Below are 24835 nucleotides of genomic sequence, written 5' to 3'. Positions count from 1 at the left end.
TTACGGAAGCAACACCGTTTACACGTGGCGTGAAACTAACCTCCGTTGTCTCCGCGTCGCATCCTCTCTGTCTTCCCTCGGTTTAGGCAGGTCCGACGTCGTCTCCGTCCTTTCTCCCAACACTCCGACGATGTACGAGCTCCAGTTCGCTGTTCCCATGTCCGGCGCAATCCTCAACAACATCAACACGCGACTCGATGCACGCACCGTCTCTGTTCTACTCAGCCACTCTGAATCTAAGCTTCTCTTCGTCGACGTCTTCTTCTGCAATCTAGCCGTCGAAGCTATCTCGATGATGACGACTGATCCGCCCATTCTCGTCTTCATCGCCGATAAAGAAGAGGAAGGAGGAGGTGGTGCTGACGTGGCGGTTCGCAACAAGTTCAGTTACACTTACGATAATCTTGTCGAGAGAGGCGATCCGGGTTTCAAATGGATCCGACCCGAAAGCGAATGGGATCCGATTGTGCTTAATTACACTTCCGGTACGACTTCGGCACCCAAAGGAGTGGTACACTGCCACAGGGGTATTTTCGTAATGTCAATGGATTCTCTAATCGATTGGACCGTACCGAAAAATCCGGTTTACTTATGGACTCTACCGATGTTTCACGCTAACGGTTGGTGTTATCCGTGGGGGATCGCCGCCGTCGGAGGAACTAACGTCTGTTTGCGCAAGTTCGAAGCGCCGTTAACATACCGTTTGATACGTGATCACAACGTCACGCACATGTGTGGAGCTCCGGTCGTGCTCAACATGTTATCGGCTGCGACTCAGGAATCTCATCAGCCGTTAAAACGTCCCGTCAACATTTTAACCGCCGGTGCTCCACCTCCAGCCGCCGTGCTCCTCCGCGCCGAGTCAATCGGTTTCGTTATCAGTCACGGTTACGGATTAACAGAAGCGGCCGGTGTAGTCGTCTCCTGCGTGTGGAAGCCACAGTGGAATCGTTTACCGGCGAGTGATCGAGCGAGGCTGAAGGCACGGCAAGGAGTGAGAACCGTCGGGTTTACTGAAATAGACGTGGTGGATCCTGAATCGGGTCGAAGCGTCGAGAGGAACGGAGAAACTATGGGAGAGATAGTGATGAGAGGAAGCTCGATCATGCTTGGTTACTTGAAAGATCCGATGGGAACAGAGAAAGCTTTAAAGAACGGGTGGTGTTACACTGGAGATGTTGGTGTGATTCACTCGGATGGTTATTTAGAGATTAAGGATAGATCGAAAGATATAATCATATCAGGAGGAGAGAATGTGAGTAGCGTGGAGGTTGAAGCGGTTTTGTATACGAATCCGGCGGTGAGTGAGGTGGCGGTGGTGGCGAGACCTGATGAGTTTTGGGGTGAGACGCCGTGTGCGTTTGTGAGTCTGAAAGAAGGGTTGAGTGTGGAACCTACGGAGGAGGAGTTGATAGAGTATTGTAGGAACAAGATGTCTAGGTTTATGGTTCCTAAAACGGTTTTGTTTAGGGATGAGTTGCCTACGACTTCGACGGGGAAAGTTTCTAAGCTTGTGCTTAAGGAGATTGCTAAGACGATGGGTGATGGGTGATACAATTTCTTAAACATCTTTCACCGTTCCATAAGATTACGAATCACATTGATTCTAATATATTTATGGAACGAATATGTAGCAACTGGACAATATAATGGTCAATGAATTTGTATTCCCTAATCCCCATATATGTAACAAAACGGTTGATTGGTTTGAGGTTTTTTTTTATATTAATTCAAGAAGGAAACATGTTTTTTTTTTGTCGTTTGGAGTAGATTGAGTTACTATCTAGTAGAGTTAGGCGTGGCATTCTAATTCTATGGAGATAGGAAAACAAACATCAAAGTTATAATTCGAAAATAACAGTATAGATGTTAGCATTTTGTATGTTACAATAACGTTAAAATTTGTGGTTATTAAGATCCACATATGTACAACTTGTGCCCGATGTTAACTTATAAAAAATTAACATTAATAGATTTTAACCCGCGGTGTACCGCGGGATTATTTTTTTACTAAAATCATTAAATTTCAGATTATAACTGTTAGTTAATTTTATACGTATTATTTGATGTTTAAGATTGTATAGTTGTATTTTGATTGTTAATTTCACGGTTTAATATGTGGTATACCGCACGACAATTTATTTTTATTATAAATTAATCTATAGTATTAATATTATTTTATATTGTTAAGTTGTTGTACTTGTTGTTCATAATAATTATGTATTTAGAGGTGTCAAACAAGTCGGTCCATATTTTTTTTCTTGGACCGCAACGCGTCAACCCGATAAGACCATGGTCGTTAAAGTTATTCCCAAACATGTCCCCTATATAAATTTTATATTAATTATTCTTTAAAAATTTAGTGGCAAAGAAAAAAAATTAAAATAATTTATAATATTAATATTTTGTTAATATCTTAATTGTTATACAATAACTTTCTTCACATTATCACATATTTCATATATTATATTCACATAACTATGTTAAAATATTATTTATATAATATATTTATTTTAATCATCTATTTATAGTCTTTGGGATGACCCCTCAAACCGCTTATGTACTTTGCTAAAACCCGTAATTTGCATAGACTTTTAACGGGCTTAATATTTTGTGTATACCCACTCTGTCGTAGTACTATTTAGGATATATACATGTGGAATAAGTGTTGTGTTTGCTCTTATTTTGACTTAGAACCTTACTCCTCTAATGGAAAGTAATAAAAGATTAATATAAAGCCTCGTTTGTCCAAAATATATATATAATGTATAGAATGAGCAATTAAAGGAGAGAGGTTGTTATTTGTATATTCATGGAAGGCAACAGATATCAGCAAAGATAGATTAATATTGTACACTACAAAGTTCGTTTACCAGATCAAATTGACAAATTGTAGACTTGATTATGTCTCGGAACTGAAGCTCTAAATTGGAAGCCACATAGGTACGTATGAGAATATACACCTGATGTAATAGATTTATATGTTGAGAGTGTCTAGTGTTAGACCTGAATTTGAATGTGACTGGAATGGTTGACAGTGAAATATAATTCTTTGTTGCTTATGAAATGGTACTATATATGATTTTCTTTTATATTTTCCACTCAATCTTTCAGCTCAACTTTGATGCACTTATTCGATTACAATTAGATGTTGAACTACGCTAGATAATATGCACTTCTACCATTAATACACTTTCTAGTAAAATGCATTTGCTTGATAGGTGGCCTGTAATACACAACAAAATCAGCCGTAATAGCTCAATAATTTTGATCAAGCTAGGGATGCAATGGTTAGTAACCAATTTTCATTGCAGAAGTTGTATAAAAACTCTAAATTTCAGAAATGTAAACTGATTGTTGCTGAATAAAATAACTCATATATAACAATGTAGTTTGGATATAGGAGAGTATAGTGTAAATCAATAACTTAATTAATGAAAGAAATAATCCTTACAATCAAAACATAGTTTGAGCGAACGTATTAGAAAGGTAAAAAACAACAATAATTATAATTAAAATTTTCTGTTTGTGTGTTTCGTTTTTTTTGGTGTTATGAGCTGTGGTGAATGAGCAGTATTTATAGACTTATAAGGAGATCCTAGGGTTGTAGGTAAGTGATTAGCGATAAACTTGTCGAGAAAGTAGATAATATTTTCAAGATCTCACAATTTCAGAATATTTGAATAAGATTTAGAAAGCTTATATGGAATATGCGAGTAATATACCAATGATTTAGAATATGCGATATTGGTTTCCATTTGCTATTAATTATATGATTTCCAGTTTCCATATAATTTAAATCGAATATGTAATTAAGATATTCTAGTTTCTATAATTTTAAAATATTGAATGTTGTTTGATTTGTTTAATTAGCATTGAGGATCGAAATAATTTTGGGAACAAAGATATAGAAAGATTATCCCGAGATTTGTTTTATTCGATTTTTTTAATGTTTTAATCACAATAACATTCTTTGTAAATAACTTTAAACTTAAAGTATTTCTTTGCTAAAACTGCTGTGAAAATGTTAATATAGATTATTTAAGAATTGAACTCCTAGTTGGTATTGACGAAGTTCGAAAGTGGAGATTTTTGTGATCTTGACGTAACTTCTTGTGCTCTGCCCACACAAAGGTGAAAGATCGTTTCTCCACTACTTATCTGGACTTAGCACATTTGCTGTTTGTCAATTTGCCAACACAATTGTAACGCAAAATTTACAGCAAAAGAAACATGTGGAAAGGAAAGAGAAACTTGAATTGCGAAATTAGTCAATGGCTGGAGAAAAATGACAGAGAAATTTCTTTTAATTAATAAAAAGTTGGCTTTTCACCGTTATAAAAATAGTACTACCAAAAAGAGCTATTGATTTCTATTATGGTTGTGACGAACGCATTTATAGCCAAAAGACATGGTCAATGAATTTGTACACAATCTCTTTCGGAGGTGAAAGCAACGTTTGTGACGAACTAACCATCTTGTTTTGCTTAATCAAGAAGGAAACATACTACTAGTATTAAATTATAGCAATAGCTTGTATGTTATTTTTTGTTCCGTAGTGAACTAATTACAACTCCAAAAAGTTAAAAGAAACTAAAAAAGCAAAACAAAACAACCCTCAAAATAATTAATATTTGCAAGATAACAGTCAAACTATTGAAAATTGCTAAAACATACACTATAGTCTGAGGGTTGTTTTGTAAACTATCCATAGTTTGGGGTCACTTTACAAGCTTTTATTAGTATGGAGAGATACAGTATTTGGCTATTTGCAATCTTTTCGCCGAGCTTTTAAATATGTACAAGTGGAGTGAACTAAAGGACCAAAAGAAAAGGAGAAAAAAAAAAAAAAAACGTAATCGGTAAGCAAAATCAGATCTTGCTCGACGACCCTATGGGATTACTGTCCAACCAAATCTCCAGAGATGATCTGAAAGCAGGAGATCACATCTACTCTTGGCGTAACGCTTATATCTACTCTCATCACGGTTCGCTTTCCATCTCTTTCTCTCTATATATGTATATTAGATCCATTCATTACATTAGTTAACTTCTGGGGTTTATCAAAGATTCCAGTTTTTGGGTTTCTTTCATAACACAATTTCGTGGAAATGTATGTTAGATTCGTTGCATTTTACAGCCTTTTTCTGGGTTTATCAAAAGATTCCAAATTTTGGGTTTTTTTTTTGTTTGTTTGTTTGTTCATAAACACGATTTTACTCTGTTTACAATATCGCAGGAATCTATGTAGGCGATGAGAAGGTGATACATTTCACTCGTGGAGGTGGTCTCGAAACCGGAACAGGGACTTTCCTGGACAATTTCATCACTAGCTCAGTTCCGAATCATGGAGGAGGCAACAACCCTTGTCCTAAGTGTGGAGATCAATCCAAACTCGACGGTGTAATCTCTTCTTGCCTTGATTGCTTTCTCGCCGGAGGAAACCTTTATCTCTTCGAGTACGGTGTCTCTCCAGCTTTCTTTATCGCAAAGCAACGGGGAGGTACTTGCACGACTGCAACTTCAGATCCTTGTGATGACGTCGTTTCCCGTGCTGAGTTCCTCTTATTGCGAAACCGGTTTGGTGCTTACAACCTGTTTGAGAACAATTGTGAAGATTTTGCTACCTATTGCAAAACTGGTTTGGTTGTCATGTTAAAGATCAAGCTTGGAAGTAGTGGTCAAGCCAATTCCGCGTCTGTAGCAGGCGATGCTGTTTCTTGGGCGATTGGTCTTTTTGGGATGGTGAAGTCTGGTAGAACAGCTTCGGTGGTTTCTTCAACACTTGGATATGTAGTTACAGGTTTTGGTGGTGTGGTGTTGGTAGGGACTGTAGGGTATGGTAAGTACTGTTTTGATCGCCTGCGTTCCGACATTGGTATGAGATCCGATGCTACTAAGGTTCCTGTGGAAAGACTCGTTTCCATCATTGAAGTCATGGAAGGCAGATCTACTGATGTCATGGAAGGCAGATCTATGGAAGTCATGGAAGGCAGCTTGGAGGACAACAAGAAGTCTAGTTAGTTATTTGATGACTAACAGTTGAGTGAGAGGGAGGATCGTGCTTTCTCTGCTTTGTTTGTATTGTGAAAACTGTATTTTAACTATTAGTCAAGTGGAAAAATACAGTTTAATAACATGATTTTTCCAAGAACTGTACTCTTGTAGACTCAGATAAAATTGAATTCCAACCAAAATTATCTCGGTACTCTGCAATTTTTTGCTTTATGATGCTTCGGAGGATAGATGAAAACGATTACAATACTGTGATTAGTGAGCAAAATGCCAAAATCCATTTCACATGCGATCCATTTCAAGAGCTCTTTCTTTCAAATTACATTGCTAATGCCCGTGTCCTATTTGTCATATTGCCTACACGAATAAATTTGGTTTTGCTATGGCATTTGCATCAGACAGGAATTACGCTTTGCTCCAATGACTTTTCTTAATCTTCTGTTTCCAAAACCTTCTTAGTGCTACAAAGAGCTGTTGATTTTATGTTTAATTTTCATTACACCAAAAGAACATCCCAAATTTACACCAGACAAGTTCAGAGTCAGACTATAATCTACAACTATGCATTTTGCACTGAGGAGATTAAGATCTTACGGTCGAGATGCTGCTACTGAGAATAATAAGGTGGGTGGTATTGAGGCGGCAACACAAATCCAGTTTGTTGAGCATAGTAAAGAGATTGAGGAGTTGCAGCTGAACCAAAGTGCCCAACAACACCATTAAATGCTGGGGTCATAAGACCATAAGGGTTTAACTGTAAGCCATGATGACCATGCTCATGCATAAGAAGAGCTTCTGGTCTAGAAAGTAGCTGCTGACTCGTAACTGGAACTTGTGTCACATTGCAGTCTCGATCCCGCTTTTTCCCCTTTTGCTGTGACTCTTTCTGAGGAGGATTAGTGGTGTTGCGTTTCCTCAGTGCCTTGCATTTCTCCAGCTCCTCTACACGTTCCTCGACTTTCTCCTGAGTAAACTCGGATTCAATGTTTTGATCTTTGATGATTTTGATCGCTGCTTTCAATGCACTGACTTCTTTATCGATGGCTTCGTTCTGTGACTTGAGAGAGTAGTTATCTTCCTTACAAACTCTGAGAGCAGCTTCTCTCGCATCCTTAATGTGAGATTTCAAAACAGGGATTGGCTCGAATTCATCAGTCATCCCACACTCATACATGAATCTAACTGCAAAGATTGGTTTACCAGAATCCAAGAGCCTCCTGATTAGTAATCCAACTCTTCCGCTACCTAAATCAATCTTGTTACACACCTTAGTAGCTTGCTTGTACTTAGCGACCATGAAAACGTAATCAGAAAGCACCTCAGAGTCAAACTCAGATCCTAATTCGAAAGCTGCGAGTAAATGCAAAAACACTAACGCCTCCAAAGGCTTTGCACCTATCTTCGTTTTCAAATCGTAGGCCAGTTTCTTAGCTCTCTTTCTCGTATCAACCGCGATACTCGCATTGATCTCAATCAAAGCTTCCATTAAAAAAACGTAAACTCTCCTTACATCGAATGGTTTCCCCGATGACGACGACGATGGAGTGTGGTTCTGCTTCGAACCTTCGATCGCGTCGAGCACCATTGACGCCGGATTCGGAGAGTAGCGAATCGCAGCAGAAAGCTCGGGATTCATAGGAGCATCATCATCCCAACGACGGATCAAATACTTGGTCAAACCAATTCCGTCGTTATTCTCACACAACGTTCTCAACTCCGGCTCAACAACGGGTTGTTCCTCCGGCGATGTTTCTGCATCAGAAGTTTTGAGTTTAGACGAATCATCTTCCACAGGAGCTGCTATAGATTGGAGGAGACGGAATCGGTTAGAGAGGGAGGATTGGAGAGAGGAGAAGTGGGAGTCGATCTCAGACCAGGAAAGGGAGAAAGAGGGTGAAAGGATAGATCGGTGTAACTGAAGATCGTCGAAAGCTTTCTTTAACTGTTCCTTCTTCTCATCAATCTGATTTATCGCGGCGGAGATAGTCTCAGTCGCCGTCATTGTTTGAACCCTAAGATTTTTTTTTTTAATTGCTTTCTCCGGCGATTCTATATACATAAAGAGTTGACATGATCGGTTCGGTATTAATTTAATAAAATTAAAACCGATTTGTTGTTTACTTGAATAAGTTCGGTTTATATCGGTATATAAAATTTTTAATGGGTAATAGCCTAATAGGATAATTCAATTTCGGTTCGATTCGGTTTAGAAGCGACCTTTATTAATAATTAAAAGACAAAAAACGAGACGACCACACAACACCAGTGCTAGTCTCTTTTGAGTCATCAGCAGCGACCGTGAAGACGATGAAGTCGAAGGGAGGAGATTAGCGAATTTGAGAGAGAACCCCTAATCTCTTAGTTCAGTCCCATTTTCACCGGCGCGAGCCATAGTTGAATCATGTCTTGGTTTCCTGTAGAATCAGATCCTGGTATATTTTTCTCCCCTCCAATTTGGGGGGTTTTTTTTTTGGTAAATGTTCATATATTGAATTGGATTTATAAAGGTGATGATTTCGGAAACAAAGCTCGTTTTTTTTTTCTTATTGATTGTGATTATTATGGAGCTGTAAAAGGGTAGAAGATAATGTTTTGGTTGTAACTTGTAAGCAACATTAGAGAACACAACAATGTTGCTTAGTGTGTGTGTGTGTGTGGTTGTTCTTAATATTCATTCATTTCCCGTATTATATGTTTAGGTGTGTTCACTGAGATTATACAACAAATGCAAGTGAAAGGTGTGCAGGTTGAGGAATTGTATTCTTTGGACATTAACTCTCTTGATGAAATAAGGTAGTTACTAGCTCCACTAGTTACTCTTTCGTCTTTCTTGTTTCGAAAATGTAACTCATACAACTGAGGTTCACTTGCAGACCTGTATATGGATTGATATTGCTTTACAAGTGGCGTCCAGAGGAAAAGGATAGTCGTGTTGTCATCATGGAACCAAACCCGAATTTCTTCTTTGCAAGCCAGGTCACTCTCACTGTCACATTAGATGATTTTCTGACTTATGGGAGAATTATTATAATCGTAATTTGCAAAATCATATAACCATTTTCTTAAAACTATGCATCTCTTTGCAGATAATCAACAATGCTTGTGCGACGCAAGCGATGTTATCGGTTCTCTTGAACTCTTCGAGTATTGATATCGGCTCAGAACTATCAGAACTGAAAAAATTCGCCAAAGAATTTCCACCTGAACTGAAAGGTTTAGCCATCAACAACAATGAGGCGATACGTGCAGCTCACAACACATTTGCCAGGCCCGACCCAACTTCCACCATGGAAGAAGATGAATTAGCTGCTGCCAGAAATGTAGAAGAAGATGATGATGTGTATCATTACATCAGCTACTTACCTGTCGATGGTATCTTGTATGAGCTCGATGGTCTTAAAGAAGGACCCATTAGTCTTGGACAGTGTCTTGGTGAGCCAGAAGGAATCGAGTGGCTCAGAATGGTCCAACCTGTGGTACAAGAGAGGATTGACAGGTATTCGCAGAATGAAATTCGGTTTAGTCTCTTAGCTGTAGTTAAGAACAGGAAAGAGCTGTATGTAGCTGAACTGAAAGAGTACCAACGAGAGCGAGAGAGGATTCTGCAGCAGTTAGGTGGTTTGCAAGCTGATAAATACGCTGAGAAAAGCAGTTATGAGGCTCTCGATAGATCTCTTTCGGAAGTCAATATCGGGATAGAGACTGTTTCGCAGAAGATTGTAATGGAGGAGGAGAAGTCTAAGAACTGGAAGAAAGAGAACATGAGAAGGAAACACAACTATGTCCCTTTCCTCTTCAATTTCCTCAAGATTCTTGCTGACAAGAAGAAGCTGAAACCTCTCATTGATAAGGCTAACCGTGATCCCTAATTCTGCTTTGATTAACTTGATGTATTAGCGATCTGAATGCCTCTGCGGATTTTGTTGATGGAAATCAGATGGTTGGTTATTATATGTAGCAGAACTTTAACTTGATGGAAATCAGATGGGTTATATATGTAGCAAAACTTTAACTAATTTCTCTGGTCACTCAATCAATGTGCAAGGCTTGTTCTGAGGATTTTGCTGAACCAAATCTTTTTTTTTTTTACTTAATTACATGTTCCTTATAAAAGAAGCATATAAGAAACAATAAATCAAAACCTATTACAAAACATGTTCTCTTCGTTTTTTGTAAAACTTGTATAGCAAAGAAGATATCTCTAGTCTTAAGGTTCATGTCTCAAATCAGCTTCCTTCGTATCTTCTGTATGAATCATAAACCGACCGCAGAAATTCGGGTTGAAAACGACGGTTTAGTCTCAAAACTGGTGAATAATCATCATCACTCGGATCTGGTGTTTGTGAAAGAAGAGAGTAAACCGGCAGCTTGAGCCGGCAGTATATCGCCAAATGTTGACATAGCGGCTGCTGATCTGTCCTTGAATATTCCCACTTGTCCATCAGTTAATATTGATCCCAGCTTGAATGTGCTTCCCTGAAAAACAATTTGTACATGGTCTAAGATACTAAACCAGATTACAACATTGTAGCCATTAGTTAACCAAACACCAAAACCTTACCTGCATGAAAGACTTGAAAGCCCCGCCGAAATTGGAATCTTCTTCCAAATCACTTGTTTGAGATTGCTCGATGTTTGTAAATGCCTTCCATGAGTTTCTTGACGAAGCATCATTTGATGTAACAGGAACAGAGACCTTATTTGTACTTCTAGAAGACAGAGCTGGAGCGCTGCATTGACACGATACGAAGACTTCTGATATCAGAAACTAGTTTTCCCAAATTTTACAATACCTACAAACAATGTTATTAGATGTAGAAGACGAAAATCTAACCTTATGGGAAGGTATTTGAAGCGAGGAACTGTGGAACATGGCATGATATTTGATTCTGAATTAGTTGGTAGTTTCTGCGCAGTATCTGTGTACATTCGGTTTAGTTGCACAAAGAAACCAAAGAGTACAGCATGGCGCAGGTACGACTGTTTTTCGTTCTCCCAAAGATAAGGCTCGTACCTTTTTAGATATTCAAAAGACTAGAATCAGAGAGTGACTGAGACAGTAAACAACAAGACGATATTCCCAGGCCAGGAGCTTCTTAGAACAGCCAAAATAGTAAAGATAATATATGACATAGGTAAAGATTAGGGATGAGATTTCTTACGTGAGCCAGTCTATGGGATCCAACTTTTGGGTTAGTTGGGAGGTCACTCCATCAATTCGACCTCTATTGACTGACTTTGTTTTCTGTTGGTCCTGCTTTCGCCTGTAAGCTGATCTAGTAATTGTGCTCTTTGGTGTCTCCATATTGGTACTTGTATCACTCCCAGAAAGAACGTCAGATGCAAATCTCAAATCCAGCAAAATTTGTAAAACTCCTTTCTCTGAAATTTGGGGTTTGTTGGCCTCCCTGGCAGATAAGAAATCCTCATAAATAATGGTGATCTGCATTGTACAATGGAAGGTTTAAAAAATTATTCTTATAGGCAATCACTAGCTTGGTTATGTTTACCGATGAAAGTGAAAAAGTGTGAATATGAAACAAAATCTATCAAACAGCTATGAACATTTTGAAGAGAAAACCTTTTCTTGCCAGTAATATCTCTGTCGTAAATGGAAAAAAAAAAGAAGAAGTAATCAGAGACGACGCACCTTCTCCAACAGGCTTGAAGCAAATTTTTGCAAAATTGACTTATCCAGTACGTGACCTCCTATTCGATGAATTTCTTCTGATGCCCGACAAAGAAATGAAATCATATAGAGCGAAGGCAAGGATGGAAGTGATATCTTCAACTCAGACTGACTCTCGTCCTGCTCTTCCTTCACTATTGTCTCCTCCCATCCCTATATCATTCTTAAAAGATGAGCAAAGACACTACAAAATTAACCTTGCATATGACTATTGAAATGCTAGGAAGTATAAACTTTTGAAATGCAGGAGGAAGTATAAACTATTGCATTACAACTTCAAAGAATCAGAATAGTTCAGAACTATTTCCACCAAAAACAAAGAATTTGAACATAGGACATAAGCAAACTAACTACCTCTGTCGATTGTGTCAGCTCTTTCTAAATCGATCCACAAGAGACAGCTAAGCAGAATGAATTAAAAGACAAAGGATAAAGATCATTTGTAGTTACCCTTAAAGGAGTTGTAGCAGACAATCCATCGTCACTCCTAAGATCACGCAAGAGAATAGCTGAAAGCTCATCAGATAACCACTGTATCCACAATGTATGAGCCTTGATGCACAGATCTCGCATTGTTTTATTAAGCTCTTCAAATTTTGGACTTGTCTTCTCTTCCGCTCCCAGTAATGCAGCAACAGCTAATGAAGTCTGCCTTCTAAGATCGGTATGCAATTGCTTTCCAGGGCTGTCAGCAGTGACTGTAGTATTCGAGCCAAATCTTGGTTGCTTCAACAAGGATGACAACTTATCAGAAACTGCAGTCATAGTTTCTCTACACCACAATCTTGGAGAACCAAGAATCAACGGAACATGTTTTGAGTGGTTCAACAATGCAAACAAAAGGCGTCCCATAAATAGTGATTTCTCAATTATTATAGGAGGTGGAATTGCTTCACTGTCCTTGTTTTCTTTCTTTGCGGCAGCACAGAGAAATTCAAGTTCTTTATCTACATCTGCAAGAAGTGCTGAAACACTATCATAACACTTATTCTGCACGTATGGGGCAAGATCCTTTAACCTTGGACCTGCCTTTTCTGACTCGAAGAAGCTTAGGAGGTCTTCCAAAACACTCTGGCAGCGCCTATCAACTGCATCTCTCATTTGGCTAACTTCAGGACCAAAGTACGCAGTTAGACAACCTTGGAAGTCGCTTTCTTCAGGGGATGACTTATTTCCGGAAATAAGACCAACTTTCTTTGCATTAGGCTCAATGAACCAGACACCACCACCTGTAGAAGGTCTGTTTAANGAATAGTTCAGAATTATTTCCACCAAAAACAAAGAATTTGAACATAGGACATAAGCAAATTAACTACCTCTGTCGATTTTGTCAGCTCTTTCTAAATCGATCCAGAAGAGACAGCTAAGCAGAATGAATTAAAAGACAAAGGAAATGCAGACAAAGGATAAAGATCATTTGTAGTTACCCTTAAAGGAGTTGTAGCAGACAATCCATCGTCACTCCTAAGATCACGCAAGAGAATAGCTGAAAGCTCATCAGATAACCACTGTATCCACAATGTATGAGCCTTGATGCACAGATCTCGCATTGTTTTATTAAGCTCTTCAAATTTTGGACTTGTCTTCTCTTCCGCTCCAAGTAATGCAGCAACAGCTAATGAAGTCTGCCTTCTAAGATCGGTATGCAATTGCTTTCCAGGGCTGTCAGCAGTGACTGTAGTATTCGAGCCAAATCTTGGTTGCTTCAACAAGGATGACAACTTATCAGAAACTGCAGTCATAGTTTCTCTACACCACAATCTTGGAGAACCAAGAATCAACGGAACATGTTTTGAGTGGTTCAAAAATGCAAACAAAAGGCGTCCCATAAATAGTGATTTCTCAATTATTATAGGAGGTGGAATTGCTTCACTGTCCTTGTTTTCTTTCTTTGCGGCAGCACAGAGAAATTCAAGTTCTTTATCTACATCTGCAAGAAGTGCTGAAACACTATCATAACACTTATTCTGCACGTATGGGGCAAGATCCTTTAACCTTGGACCTGCCTTTTCTGACTCGAAGAAGCTTAGGAGGTCTTCCAAAACACTCTGGCAGCGCCTATCAACTGCATCTCTCATTTGGCTAACTTCAGGACCAAAGTACGCAGTTAGACAACCTTGGAAGTCGCTTTCTTCAGGGGATGACTTATTTCCGGAAATAAGACCAACTTTCTTTGCATTAGGCTCAATGAACCAGACACCACCACCTGTAGAAGGTCTGTTTAAGTATGCTTGGAAGTTGATCTTCTCACCAGTAATCTCGCTATAAGCATGAACCGAATCTGCTACATTGACGGCTTTAGCCAAATCCTCAAATCTGGAGTCGATAATAGATTTCATTCTTTCCACAAAGGCCTTCTCAAAGATTTCATCCCATAGGTTCAAATCATCCGCCAGAACAAGCTCTCGGATTCTATTCCAAGGCAGCTCTACCTCAGACCCGAAAACACTTTTAAGCCAATCCAAACTACCCTTCAAGACATCTTTGCTATCCATGGTCTCCCTTATCAACTTTTCGGCTGATCCAAGCTCTGCGCCAGTAACTATAGCTTCAATCAAATGCTTCCCACTAACCTTACCGACAATCTGTCCACCGCATTCTCTCAACCAAGTCAGACAAGCCTTAGAAACGTCATTTTTATCAAGGATGACCATGACGGATTCCAGCTTATCTCTGAAGGATTTCCACAACCCAACCTCCTCCTCTGGATTCGGAATTCCACCAAACAGCTGAGAAGCTGGAGGGGTACTCAAGATTGTTTTATAAAATAGAGGCATATCAGTCAAGGCCTGCAAGAAGAGTTCCCCAACTTGTCCTACTGTAACCTGAATCACACTTAACACATCACAAAACACTGAAACAACCTCACCAGCATCCTCACCAGTACAAGCATTCAACTTTTGCAGAATCCAAGTCTTCCTCGAGTCTAGAAACAACTCAAGCACTTGCTCCGGATCAAGGTCATCAACCACCGAAACGGCAGTTAAAGCGTCGACATAAGCTCCCAGCCCTAAACCTGGATCCAGAAGCCGCTCATGGCTTCTCTGCGAAATCTGAGCCTTAAAACTCTCTACTATCTGCCATTGGTGTTCTAATAGTGGAAAATTCGCCAACAGCTTACTCTGATCAACCTCAGGTGCATCACCACCGCCACATCCCTCCAACTTAACCAGTCTCTGCTGCACATGCTGAGCACGCATGTACCTCCCAGCAGCCTCTAGAAACATCGACTCGTCAAGGCATCCCCAAATATTCTCAGGCGTATCAACCAGATACTTAACACGACAAGCGATCCCATAGACATTGACTCGGAACGGGTTGGGGCTAGCGAGCTTAGGAGTTTCCGCAACAGAAGAGGATGAAAGCGATCGAATGTTACCGTGGATCGAAGAAATATTGGCCGAGATCGACTCACAGAGCGACTTCATATGCACAATCGAGTCAGCTGAGTCGATTAGATCACGGTACCTAGTCCCAACAAGTTGCCGAAGCTCCTCTTTCTTATCCTCGATGTTCTTCCTAGTCGCCGACTCCACATTTCGAATCTCTGACATTGGCTTCGTACGAAATAGAGACTCAGCATCTCGTTGTCCACCTCCGCTACTTCCGGCGGCGGGACGGTATTCTCCGGTGGAAGCCGATGACATTCTCATGGTTTCTCGAGCGTGCCTCTTCGTGTCTGTTCTCTCGAGTAGTCAATACATCATAGCTTCCACTCTACTGAAGAAGAAGAAGAAGAAGAAGAAGAAGAGAGAGACAACAACACAGATCTGATCTCGGATCTGGGAAAGCTTTGCCTCAGATTCACAAGTAGAATCCCCTCTGAACGAATTAAGATCTATTTTTTTTTTAGTTTCTGCCATTGTTGCGAAGAAAGACGACGAGAAACTTAAACGTTTTTCTGAATATTACAATTTTGCCCCTGTTTTTTTTGGTTCGCTAGAGAAGGATTCTAATCAAAATCAAACCGGTCCGGTCCGGTACGGTACGGTTATAAATTAATTGGTTCAATTAAAGATCGATGTCGATGGTATGCAAAACTCTTAAACTCATGTCTCCACGATTCGATTAAACCCCTTCCTTGCCACCAAATTTATACAAGTCTTTGAAAAGCTACAAACAGTGGTGGTTTACATTTGAGAAAAGCATTCAAGCTAATTACCGAAACAAACGTGATTATTATTTATTTAGTTCTCTAAATACGTCCTCCTAAAACAACTCCAAACGCCATGACTCCTGAGGAACCATTGGAGCTTGATGCAAGTCCTCTGCACAAGAAGATCCATCCATTGATATATAACTCGATGGAGATGCAAAACGACAAACAATGCATAATGCATCTTTGATTGTTAAAAAAAGATTAGTCACCTTTGGAACTACAAAGGAAGAGAGTATCCACGAAGATAAGTCGAATCCACTCCAGATTCTCTTACCAATGCCACTCTTCCTGTCCGGGCCACCTTCCATTCATAAAAAAAAAACACAAACCATAAGCATCGCCAAATCAAGTTTCAAACGCAGAAGCGATTGTGTCTGTGAAGAGATGAGAGAAGAAGCTTTGTTTAGTTACCTCACAGATTCCATACACCTCCAACTGAGTTTGTAGTGCAGCCATTTTTCTGAGATCTCCCGCAACCTGCAAATCGATGATTACATAAGCTACTAGATCAGAAAATTCAGAAAGGTTTCAGCTTTTTCTTGTAATTTTTTAGGGAGATATGATATTAGCACCTCAAGAGTGATAGTATGATCAGAGACATCAATGGCCTTAGCACGGAAAACATGAGCAATATCTAGAATATCTCTCCTTGTAGAAGTATGAGCGGCTACTTTGATGAGCATCAGTTCTCGCTCCGCAAATGGCATGTGGGTAATATTTTGGACCTAGAATACTCAATCAAAGGGAAACTTTACTAGACCTATAAAATGAACACCTAACTACTATGGTTTTGAACCATTTGCTCACCTCGTGAAGATCAATCAACTTCTCAAGCTGCCTAACCAATTTGTCTATATGATCATCAGTTCCGGGGATAACTGTCGTAATCCGAGATAAGCCTTCTTTCTCAGCAGGACCAACAGCTAGACTCTAGAGCAATAAAAATGACAACTTTCTAATACTCTTGGCAGAAAATAGGAGAGCAAGTATGTATTCACATAATTAAAAGCAAGCATATGTGTATAATAACCTGGATGTTATAACCCCTCCTAGAGATAGCTCCGGTTATTAGATTAAGAACTCCGGGTGCGTTCGCTACAAGTATAGATAACGTGTGGGACCGGTTTCCACTCGACTGCAATAAGTCAAAACAGTTTTATCTTTTCATTTTGACATCCAGTTTCTCAGAATGTTTTGGATCAACAAGAAAGTTACATAGAAGGAATGCAGTAACCAAGAAATGTATANTTTACCATTTGCTCACCTCGTGAAGATCAATCAACTTCTGAAGCTGCCTAACCAATTTGTCTATATGATCATCAGTTCCAGGGATAACTGTCGTAATCCGAGATAAGCCTTCTTTCTCAGCAGGACCAACAGCTAGACTCTAGAGCGATAAAAATGACAACTTTCAAATCCTCTTGGCAGAAAAGAGGAGAGCAAGTATGTATTCACATAACTAAAAGCAAGCATATGTGCATAATAACCTGGATGTTATAACCCCTCCTAGAGATAGCTCCGGTTATTAGATTAAGAACTCCGGGTGCGTTCGCTACAAGTATAGATAACGTGTGGGACCGGTTTCCACTCGACTGCAATAAGTTAAAACAGTTTTATCTTTTCATTTTGACATCCAGTTTCTCAGAATCTTCTGGAACAACAAGAAAATTATATAAAACGAATGCAGTAACCAAGAAATGTATCTTACATCTTCTTCGTATACCATTCCCCAATGAGCGTCAAGGACCGGTTTGAAATCATCATAGGGTTCCACTGGATAAACGTCACCCTAAAATAAAGCATTAGCTGATCTTGATCAATCGAGTGGCGCTTAGATATGTACAGGGAGAAATAAATTAGCTAATTTATCCTATACCCCCGATGATGCATTGCCATTTCCAGTCATTGCTAGCTTTGTTTTCTCTGTAACAGTCTCATGAGGCGGTTCCTTCAAATGAAGTGAGCATGATGCCGCTGAAAATCTCCAAAACGGAGCGGTTTCTCCCATCTTTTCCCGTCTCAGAGCAATCTAGAGGTAAACAGTAGTATACAACAGCAGTTAGGAATGAAAAAGTTCTTGAATTTAATCATTATAGTCACTAAAACAAAGAATTAACTAAATGGGAAAGTTGATCTTTCACATTGAGATCAATTGGATTCATGAGATTTAAGCTGTGAACAAGTCATCTAAAAGCTAAACTGGGAGTTCCATGAGACATTGGCTCTGCTGTTAGAGTATCCTGAAACTTACCGAAGGACCTTCTGAGTCTTCCATGTGTGACATAATAGACAAAATAAATAAATAAAGGCTACAAGTGGCTACAAGTATGATACATGTGAGTCCAACCGTTCAAACAAACTTTTTCAAGACATATGTATGACATTTAGTGTCAGATGTTGTTGACAATTAAGAAGGAATGGAGCAAAAAATGGTGGCTTTTGAGTTTTTGACATTAAAGATTACCTTCCCTGTTCTCGCGATTTCTTTTATTCCAAACTTCTCTAAGTTTCTCTCAAGTGCAACCATTTTTCCTGGGTCTCCAGTTACCTAAGAAATGAAAAATTGGACTTATTAGAACCATAACGAGCATATGATCAAAGTACCTATAAAATGAAGAAAAGGTCTTACCTCAATCGTTAGAGAGTGCTCCGAGGTATCCACGATTTTTGCTCTAAAGATATCCATCAACCACATGATCTGTAGTACATGAAAATTTCACTAGAAACCTTTTTATAACATAGCCTGATCTACATCCTTGAGATTTGGCGAAATCGCCTAATCGTAAGAAGAAGAAATCTCCTTATTGTGACTCCATTCAAAACATGGAAGGAAACCTCTTCTCATCTATATCCTTGTGATTTTAATGTGATGTGACTAATCATCAGAGACTGAAGACTCTTTACCATGACTCAATTAATCATAAAGAATAAAAGCTTCATTTCATCCATATATCCTTAACGTTTTTCAATGTGACTGCATTAATATAGTACCCAATAAAACAACCTCTGACCATCCACCCAATTTTTAGAATTAAGTTCGAGTGTAGTTACTTCTTGCAAAACTATTCTTTACCTCTGAACGGGTGCTTGGATCAGCATTAAGTTTAATGAGCATTAGTTCACGTTCTACATGCGGCTCCTTGGAGATATCTTCCACCTGAGCAAACCATAATGAGTGCAAGATTAGAGTCATAAAATACTATAGACATCTCCTATTGCGTGCCTAAGATCAAAGAAACAGTTAACCAAAAGCAGCAAATAATAAAGTTAAAAGAGAACAACATGAAAACCTTGATGACATTGACGATTTTGTTAAGCTGTTCTACAACTTGTTGCAGGACTTTGTCTGTCCCAAGAACAACTATAGTAAAGAGAGCCTTGTCTTCATTCAAGGCCACGGCAAGGGACTCAATATTATATCCCCTTCTAGCAAACACACCAGCTATCCGGTTTATTATACCGCTCTCATCACCCACAAACACCGAGATGGTATGCCTCCTTACTCTGAACAAAAAAATTCATACAATTCAAAGTCATGATCAAGAACAAAAACTATCTGATCCACACCTAATTTACTAAAGGGAAGATCTACACTAATACTGATAAAGCAAAGCTTGAAACTTTTATAACCAACATTGCTTTACAGACCATGCCAAAAGAGAAACAGAACACTAATAAACAACAACACTTTAATCAATTGTAGAAATTGGAGAGGGAGGAAGAGAAAAAGATTAACTTTTTTCTAAACCCAATTCACGAAATCAACAAAAAAAAAAGCTTTTTGTCACTTCTTATGACTGAAACGAACCTATCACAAGCTCTGGGAGCTAAAGACTGAGCAGTGGTGATGGCTTTATCGGTGGAAGCAGAGGATAGAACAGTGGCATTCCTCATCTTTCTCCCATCGATGATCTGAGTTACTCTGACTGAGTTCGGGGTTTTTGCCGGAAAGCCATAAACTTTGCTCTGGTTCTGGAAGTGAACACGAGATGGGTACAATGAAGCAGCCGTAGCCGTAGCCGTCGCCGCCGCCGCCATTGCTGGGGGAGAGTAAGAGTGCTGGGAGGCGGAAGACAGGGAGAATGACGAGAGAAAGAGTGTGGAACTTTGGGGGTTAAAAAAAAAGGGCACCTTTGGTTGGCTGCGAGTGGAGAAAGATCTTGTTGTGTAGGACAAAACTATTTAAACGTTTTTTAATATTTAATTTTTTTACTTAGTCATTGTGTTTTTTATTTTATTTATTATCGTTTAGTAGTCTTTGTTTACACGTACGTATTTGCTAAAATATCGCAAGGCTTTTGTTTATGCTACTTGTGTATGTAGTCTTTGTTTTAATTATTGACAAAATAATCGGATACAATTCCTATTTTGGAAATCTGGTCTTTTGAATAATACTAATTATATTAAAAAATAGGATTAAGAGCAAATGAATGGTCTTTTTATTTTTTGGCAGCAACAAGTTGTGTCTTGTATACCTACTTATGCCATCATCACACATAGTTTACATGAATCATAATTACTCATATAGTCATATATCCAACATAACATAAGCAATTGTTTGCCACATAAAAACTGTATAAAAAATTTTCAAAAGTTATTAGTGTTTTTATTGAGTTTAGTACAGTAGTATTTTTCATTTCTATGTACCTCGAGCTTTTACACAAGTTTTACATTGTGTTTTATACTGGTNAAAAAAAAAAAAAAAAAAAAAAAAAAAAAAAAAAAAAAAAAAAAAACAGATGTTATACTCAAAATTTCAAAACTTAATAGTTTTTTTTCTTCATTAAACTTAATAGTTTTTTTATACACATATGAGTAGCAAAGTTTATTACGAATTTCTAACTCGTTGCTTTTCTAATGTTGACGGACGTATTACTTGCACCCACCCACATGGTTTCACTATTACTTGCACAGTTGCACCCACACACATGGTTTCACTATTATTTGCACTCACACACATGGTTCATGGTTGCACCCACACACATGGTTCATGGTTGCACCCACACACATGGTTTCAGTACGTATTACAATAAAGAACTTATACGTGCATTGTCGTTTTCATACTACGAAACTTTCGATCACTATATAGTTTTGTCTGTGATTAAGGGTCAATTTGGAAATAAAAATATGGATGCAAACTTACTTTATGTTGCATTAATTAGCTAAATCATCTAAAAAGGGGTGGAAACATCAGGCTAATCCCTGATGGGGTTCATTTGTAAGTCACTCATCAGAACTTTCATATATTGATTGATTGCCACTTTTTTTATCTGTGAAGAAATATTATAAAGTGTTTCGGGCCACAAACTTGGATTTGTTCTTACTGAGGACAATATCGTGGAGGTAGAGCTGTAAAAGGCTTGCTTCTGGCTGCTAGTTCTCGTGTCACATTCTCTTGCTGGTTGGATTCAGCCTTTCAACCGTTTTGGGATGTTTAAGCCTATGGTATGTCATATCTGTATGTCCAATCTAATGTATGCGTTCAGCGTTCTTGAAGTCCTTTTGCTAAAAAGTTTAGGCGTTTGGAAGGGAAATATTTTATGATAAAGTCAGATGATGTATTCTGGTGGGTCCCATTTTCTGTCGGCTTGTACTTTTTTTTATATATAGTTAAAAATCAAACAATCTCATCAGGAAGACAAGATCCTGACCGTCGCGGTCTAACTCATATTTGGGTTCAGAGCCCAAAGAAAAATCAAAGCCCTAATCAGAAGAAAGAAGAGATAGGGTTCGGAGAGGAAGAAGAAGCTAGATTTCCTATTCCTTGATGGGAAATTCAAAAAAAGTCTTTTTAATCATAATTTTATATTTTTAGAGAAAGAAAAGAGAGAGGTGTCAAGCGGGCTCCATGTCCGCGGACCTAGCCCAAATAGTACTTCAGTGGAGCGAGTATAAACATTAAATATTAAACCCATTAAAAAGCGGGTTTTGCGGGCCTGGTCCAAACAGATTGCAGGCTTTAGCGGGTTATATCCGCGGGTTGGCCGGTCGGCCCGTGGTCTTCAAATATTGAAATAATAATAAATATCTAATATAGATACATAACTATTTTTATATAATTTTAAATATATATCTTTTAAAAATATGTGGTAACACAAATAATTTAATGTAAAAAAATTAAAACATCAGTAAAAAATTAATATAAATATTAATTTTATTTATTTATTTTTTAAATTATTATTTATTACTTTTACTTTATTTTAATATATTTTTTTATTAATTTTCTTTATTTTTTAATATATTATTTAGGCCCACGGGCCAGTCCGCTAAGCCGCTGGGCTTAGCGGAGCGGGCTTGGACATACATAAAGTTAATAAAATTTTAGATTTTTTTCAGCATATAATGTGATTTGAATTTTTATAAACGGATATATATATTAAAAATTGTCTTAGGATATTTGTAACCAAACAAGTATATCCACATATAGAGCTTGAAATACATTTTTGGAGTACAATAGGGTGCCATCACTTTTTGCCAACTTCGGTCGGGTTTTTAACTAAAATTATAACCGATTCAATTATCCGGATCCTCTTTAAGATTGCCGAATATTTTGGGCTAGTTTTTAATCCATACCATACTTATTTACATCCAATTAATGCTCATTGTATCTTAGGAAAGATCTAATTTGCATGCCGAATTTTTCGGACTGAGTTTGACAAAAAGAATTGATAACCCAAATTATGTAATCACATCCTCTTAATCACATCTCTATAATATAGCAACTAATTCAAGATGAATACATCTTAGGAAATATCTAATTTGCGTTTAATAAACGATTACATATTTGGTAAGATCTTATTAGCTTTAAATGTACACTATTAATTCAATAATATCAACTCAGAATCATAATAAGAATATGCTAGATCATTCATTCCTAAATCATAATTAACAAATCGTAAAATGTATATTCTCAATTTGCGAATCAAGAGTTTTTACAAAACTCTATCTACAATCTTTAACAATATATATATCAATAAAATAATAGACCCATGGTGTACCACGGGGTAAAACCTAATTCGTAAATTATATATGTACGTTTGAGTACTTTTACTGGTGTATAAATTATCTCTTCATCGGAGACCGCAAGACAAAAGAATGTCGAGAGAACATTGCTTGAGGAAGGAATCGCTGCTGCAGCTGCCACACGAAGTAGTAGAGGGAATCCTGGAGAGTGTTGCGGTGAAGTCTCTGCTGAGATTCAAGGCTGTATCGAAGCTATGGAGATCAACAATTGAGTCCCAATGCTTCCAAGGAAGACACTTCACGCATCGTCAACGATCAGGAGATCCAGATGTTCTCATGGTGTCCGTAACTACCCACCTGGACATTGACACAATAAGAACCCTGGTGTTGGGTTCATCCTCATCGGTCAAGATCCCTTTTCCTTGGGAGGAGACGACGGACAAGAACTTCTACTTGGTTTCCCATAATAGCTGTGACGGCCTCCTTTGTCTCTACAATCCCTACAAAGCTTTTGTGGTCAACCCGCCACTAGATGGTATCGGGCTCTTCCTCCTTGTAACTTTCAAGGACCCTATGATCATCAAATTCTCTTCAACAGTGAGCACGGATTCTCTAGGCTTGGATTCGGTAAAGACATATTCACGAGCACATATATACAAGCTCGTTTGGCTATACAACTCTTTTGATTTAGGCCTAGAAAACGCTACCACATGCCAAGTTTTTGACTTTACCACCAACGCTTCTTATCGCGTTCTTGCTCCCGTTAATCCTGTGTTTGTTGATGGGTCGCTTCATTGGTTAGCCGACTGCCTAGAAACCAAAGTTGTATCTTTCGATCTTCACACTGAAGCTTTTCAAGTCATCTCTAAAGCTCCCTTTTTCAAGTCCTCCTATCGTTACGGGATGGTCATGTGCAACCTCGACAACCGCTTGTGCGTATCCGAGATGAAACGGCCACACCAAGTGATATGGTCGTTCAATTCAAACAACAAGACATGGGACAAAATGTATTCTATAGAACTGGATTTAACTCTTGCTTTGCATGGTATCCCAAGATTTACATGTTACCCTCTCGTGCCACTAGCAATTTTAAAGAAGAAGAAGTTGTTGTTTTATGATCGTATGCGATGTCGACAACTATTTACACGTGACTCAGAAACCAAACGAGATGAAGTCGCTTTCTCGGGTGAATTCATTGGAGTTTATGTTTGTTATTTTCCTAGTTTAATCTCTATTTTATAGATTTGGTTACTGCCAATGCAATAATGTAACATTTGCTTCTTCCATCAACTATTTATTTCTCAAGATGTGGTTGTGATGGTACCATGATTGCTTCAAGTACTCTTTTAAAGTTCTCAAAGTTATATGGTGATTCTGACTCCTCTAGGTTTGCATTTCGATCATTTAACAATTTTTATGGATAATAATCATTCACCAAAGATTAAAACACTCTATATACCTTTCTTCTTGTGTAATAATGTCCATCATCAAATTCAAAGAAGCTTCTCACAGTGCCAAATTTTTTTCTACAAGTCTAAAAATATATATGGGCACGATTGCAATTATGACCTAAATTAAAGGGCCAATTACATAAAATGAATAGATGAAATTGGGGTTTGTCGTCCATGTCGCTTCAATCTACCTACAGCTCTCTGCGTCGATCTCGATCCCGATAACGATCATTCCCCTCCAATTCTCCGGTGAATTAATCCTACTCGTCGCTTTCTTCGTTCTACACACTCCTCCGTTTAACCGTGGAGATCGTCAAATCCTATCCATATCAAGCCCTGACGACGGCGTCGTAGCTCTGATTGTCTTAAAAGGAGGGGATCTATAGATATTGAGGAATTTTTGGGAGTGTTAGGGGGAACGAAAGAATGGTGGAGCCGGTGAACTCTTCGCTTGGGAAAATGCTCTTGGACGAAGTTAGTCCAGTGGTTATGGTTCTATGTACGCCCCTTGTTGAAGAGACGTTCCTCAAGAATGGTCTATCCTTTGTGGAGACGCTT

The 24835-nt window shown here is 38.5% G+C and overlaps 7 protein-coding genes across 10 annotated transcripts in view; 4 read left to right on the top strand and 3 right to left on the bottom strand.

Moving 5' to 3' along the window:
• LOC104705924 (probable acyl-activating enzyme 6) overlaps positions 1–1711 on the top strand; it is a 5802-nt gene extending 4091 nt beyond the window's left edge. Inside the window, exon 2 of the mRNA XM_019228650.1 lies at positions 3–1711. Coding sequence (XP_019084195.1) covers positions 3–1552 — 1550 coding nt within the window. The 3' untranslated portion in view covers positions 1553–1711. The remainder of the gene's footprint in view (positions 1–2) is intronic.
• Positions 4804–6216, top strand: LOC104705923. Its single transcript, XM_010422019.1, has 2 exons — positions 4804–4988; positions 5240–6216. The coding sequence occupies exons 1-2, from the start codon at positions 4895–4897 to the stop codon at positions 6022–6024; spliced, it is 879 nt and encodes a 292-aa protein (XP_010420321.1). The 5' UTR covers positions 4804–4894; the 3' UTR covers positions 6025–6216.
• Positions 6478–8072, bottom strand: LOC104705922 (FRIGIDA-like protein 1). The gene has a single exon (XM_010422017.2). The coding sequence runs from the start codon at positions 8015–8017 to the stop codon at positions 6623–6625; it is 1395 nt and encodes a 464-aa protein (XP_010420319.1). The 5' UTR covers positions 8018–8072; the 3' UTR covers positions 6478–6622.
• LOC104705920 (ubiquitin carboxyl-terminal hydrolase-like) lies at positions 8266–10074 on the top strand. Its single transcript, XM_010422015.1, has 4 exons — positions 8266–8447; positions 8715–8808; positions 8889–8991; positions 9102–10074. The coding sequence occupies exons 1-4, from the start codon at positions 8417–8419 to the stop codon at positions 9882–9884; spliced, it is 1011 nt and encodes a 336-aa protein (XP_010420317.1). The 5' UTR covers positions 8266–8416; the 3' UTR covers positions 9885–10074.
• LOC104705921 (conserved oligomeric Golgi complex subunit 1-like) lies at positions 10053–15571 on the bottom strand. Of its 3 annotated transcripts, XM_019228288.1 has the most exons (7): positions 13908–15569; positions 12155–12930; positions 11666–11857; positions 11178–11458; positions 10850–11029; positions 10577–10745; positions 10053–10491 (listed from the first exon to the last, which is right to left on the bottom strand). In XM_019228288.1, exons 1-7 carry the CDS (start codon positions 15355–15357, stop codon positions 10339–10341), a joined length of 3201 nt encoding a protein of 1066 aa, XP_019083833.1. In that variant the 5' UTR covers positions 15358–15569; the 3' UTR covers positions 10053–10338. The 3 variants fall into 3 exon arrangements, with proteins under 3 accessions (XP_019083833.1, XP_010420318.1, XP_019083834.1); XM_010422016.2 differs by lacking the exon at positions 12155–12930 and having other exon boundaries at positions 13132–15570; XM_019228289.1 differs by lacking the exon at positions 10053–10491 and having other exon boundaries at positions 10717–10808; positions 13908–15571.
• On the bottom strand, positions 15733–20010 carry LOC104705918 (acetolactate synthase small subunit 1, chloroplastic-like). Its single transcript, XM_010422014.2, has 13 exons — positions 19672–20010; positions 19154–19367; positions 18937–19020; positions 18493–18561; positions 18328–18411; positions 17740–17892; positions 17572–17652; positions 17351–17455; positions 17128–17250; positions 16436–16588; positions 16275–16340; positions 16073–16164; positions 15733–15972 (listed from the first exon to the last, which is right to left on the bottom strand). The coding sequence occupies exons 1-12, from the start codon at positions 19899–19901 to the stop codon at positions 16081–16083; spliced, it is 1446 nt and encodes a 481-aa protein (XP_010420316.1). The 5' UTR covers positions 19902–20010; the 3' UTR covers positions 15733–15972; positions 16073–16080.
• Positions 24437–24835, top strand: part of LOC104705917 (trafficking protein particle complex subunit 8-like) — an 8690-nt gene continuing 8291 nt past the window's right edge. Inside the window, exon 1 of one of the 2 annotated variants that reach the window (XM_010422013.2) lies at positions 24437–24835. This exon is cut by the window's right edge and continues 4 nt beyond it. In XM_010422013.2, the coding sequence (XP_010420315.1) occupies positions 24704–24835 (132 nt within the window). In that variant the 5' untranslated portion in view covers positions 24437–24703. The other variant, XM_019228287.1, reaches the window with a different exon arrangement.

Source organism: Camelina sativa, chromosome 8 (genome assembly GCF_000633955.1).
Source record: "Camelina sativa cultivar DH55 chromosome 8, Cs, whole genome shotgun sequence".
NCBI classification, from domain to species: domain Eukaryota; kingdom Viridiplantae; phylum Streptophyta; class Magnoliopsida; order Brassicales; family Brassicaceae; genus Camelina; species Camelina sativa.
The sequence above is the reverse complement of the archived record's forward strand: the minus strand, read 5'-3'. Positions and strand labels throughout refer to the sequence as shown.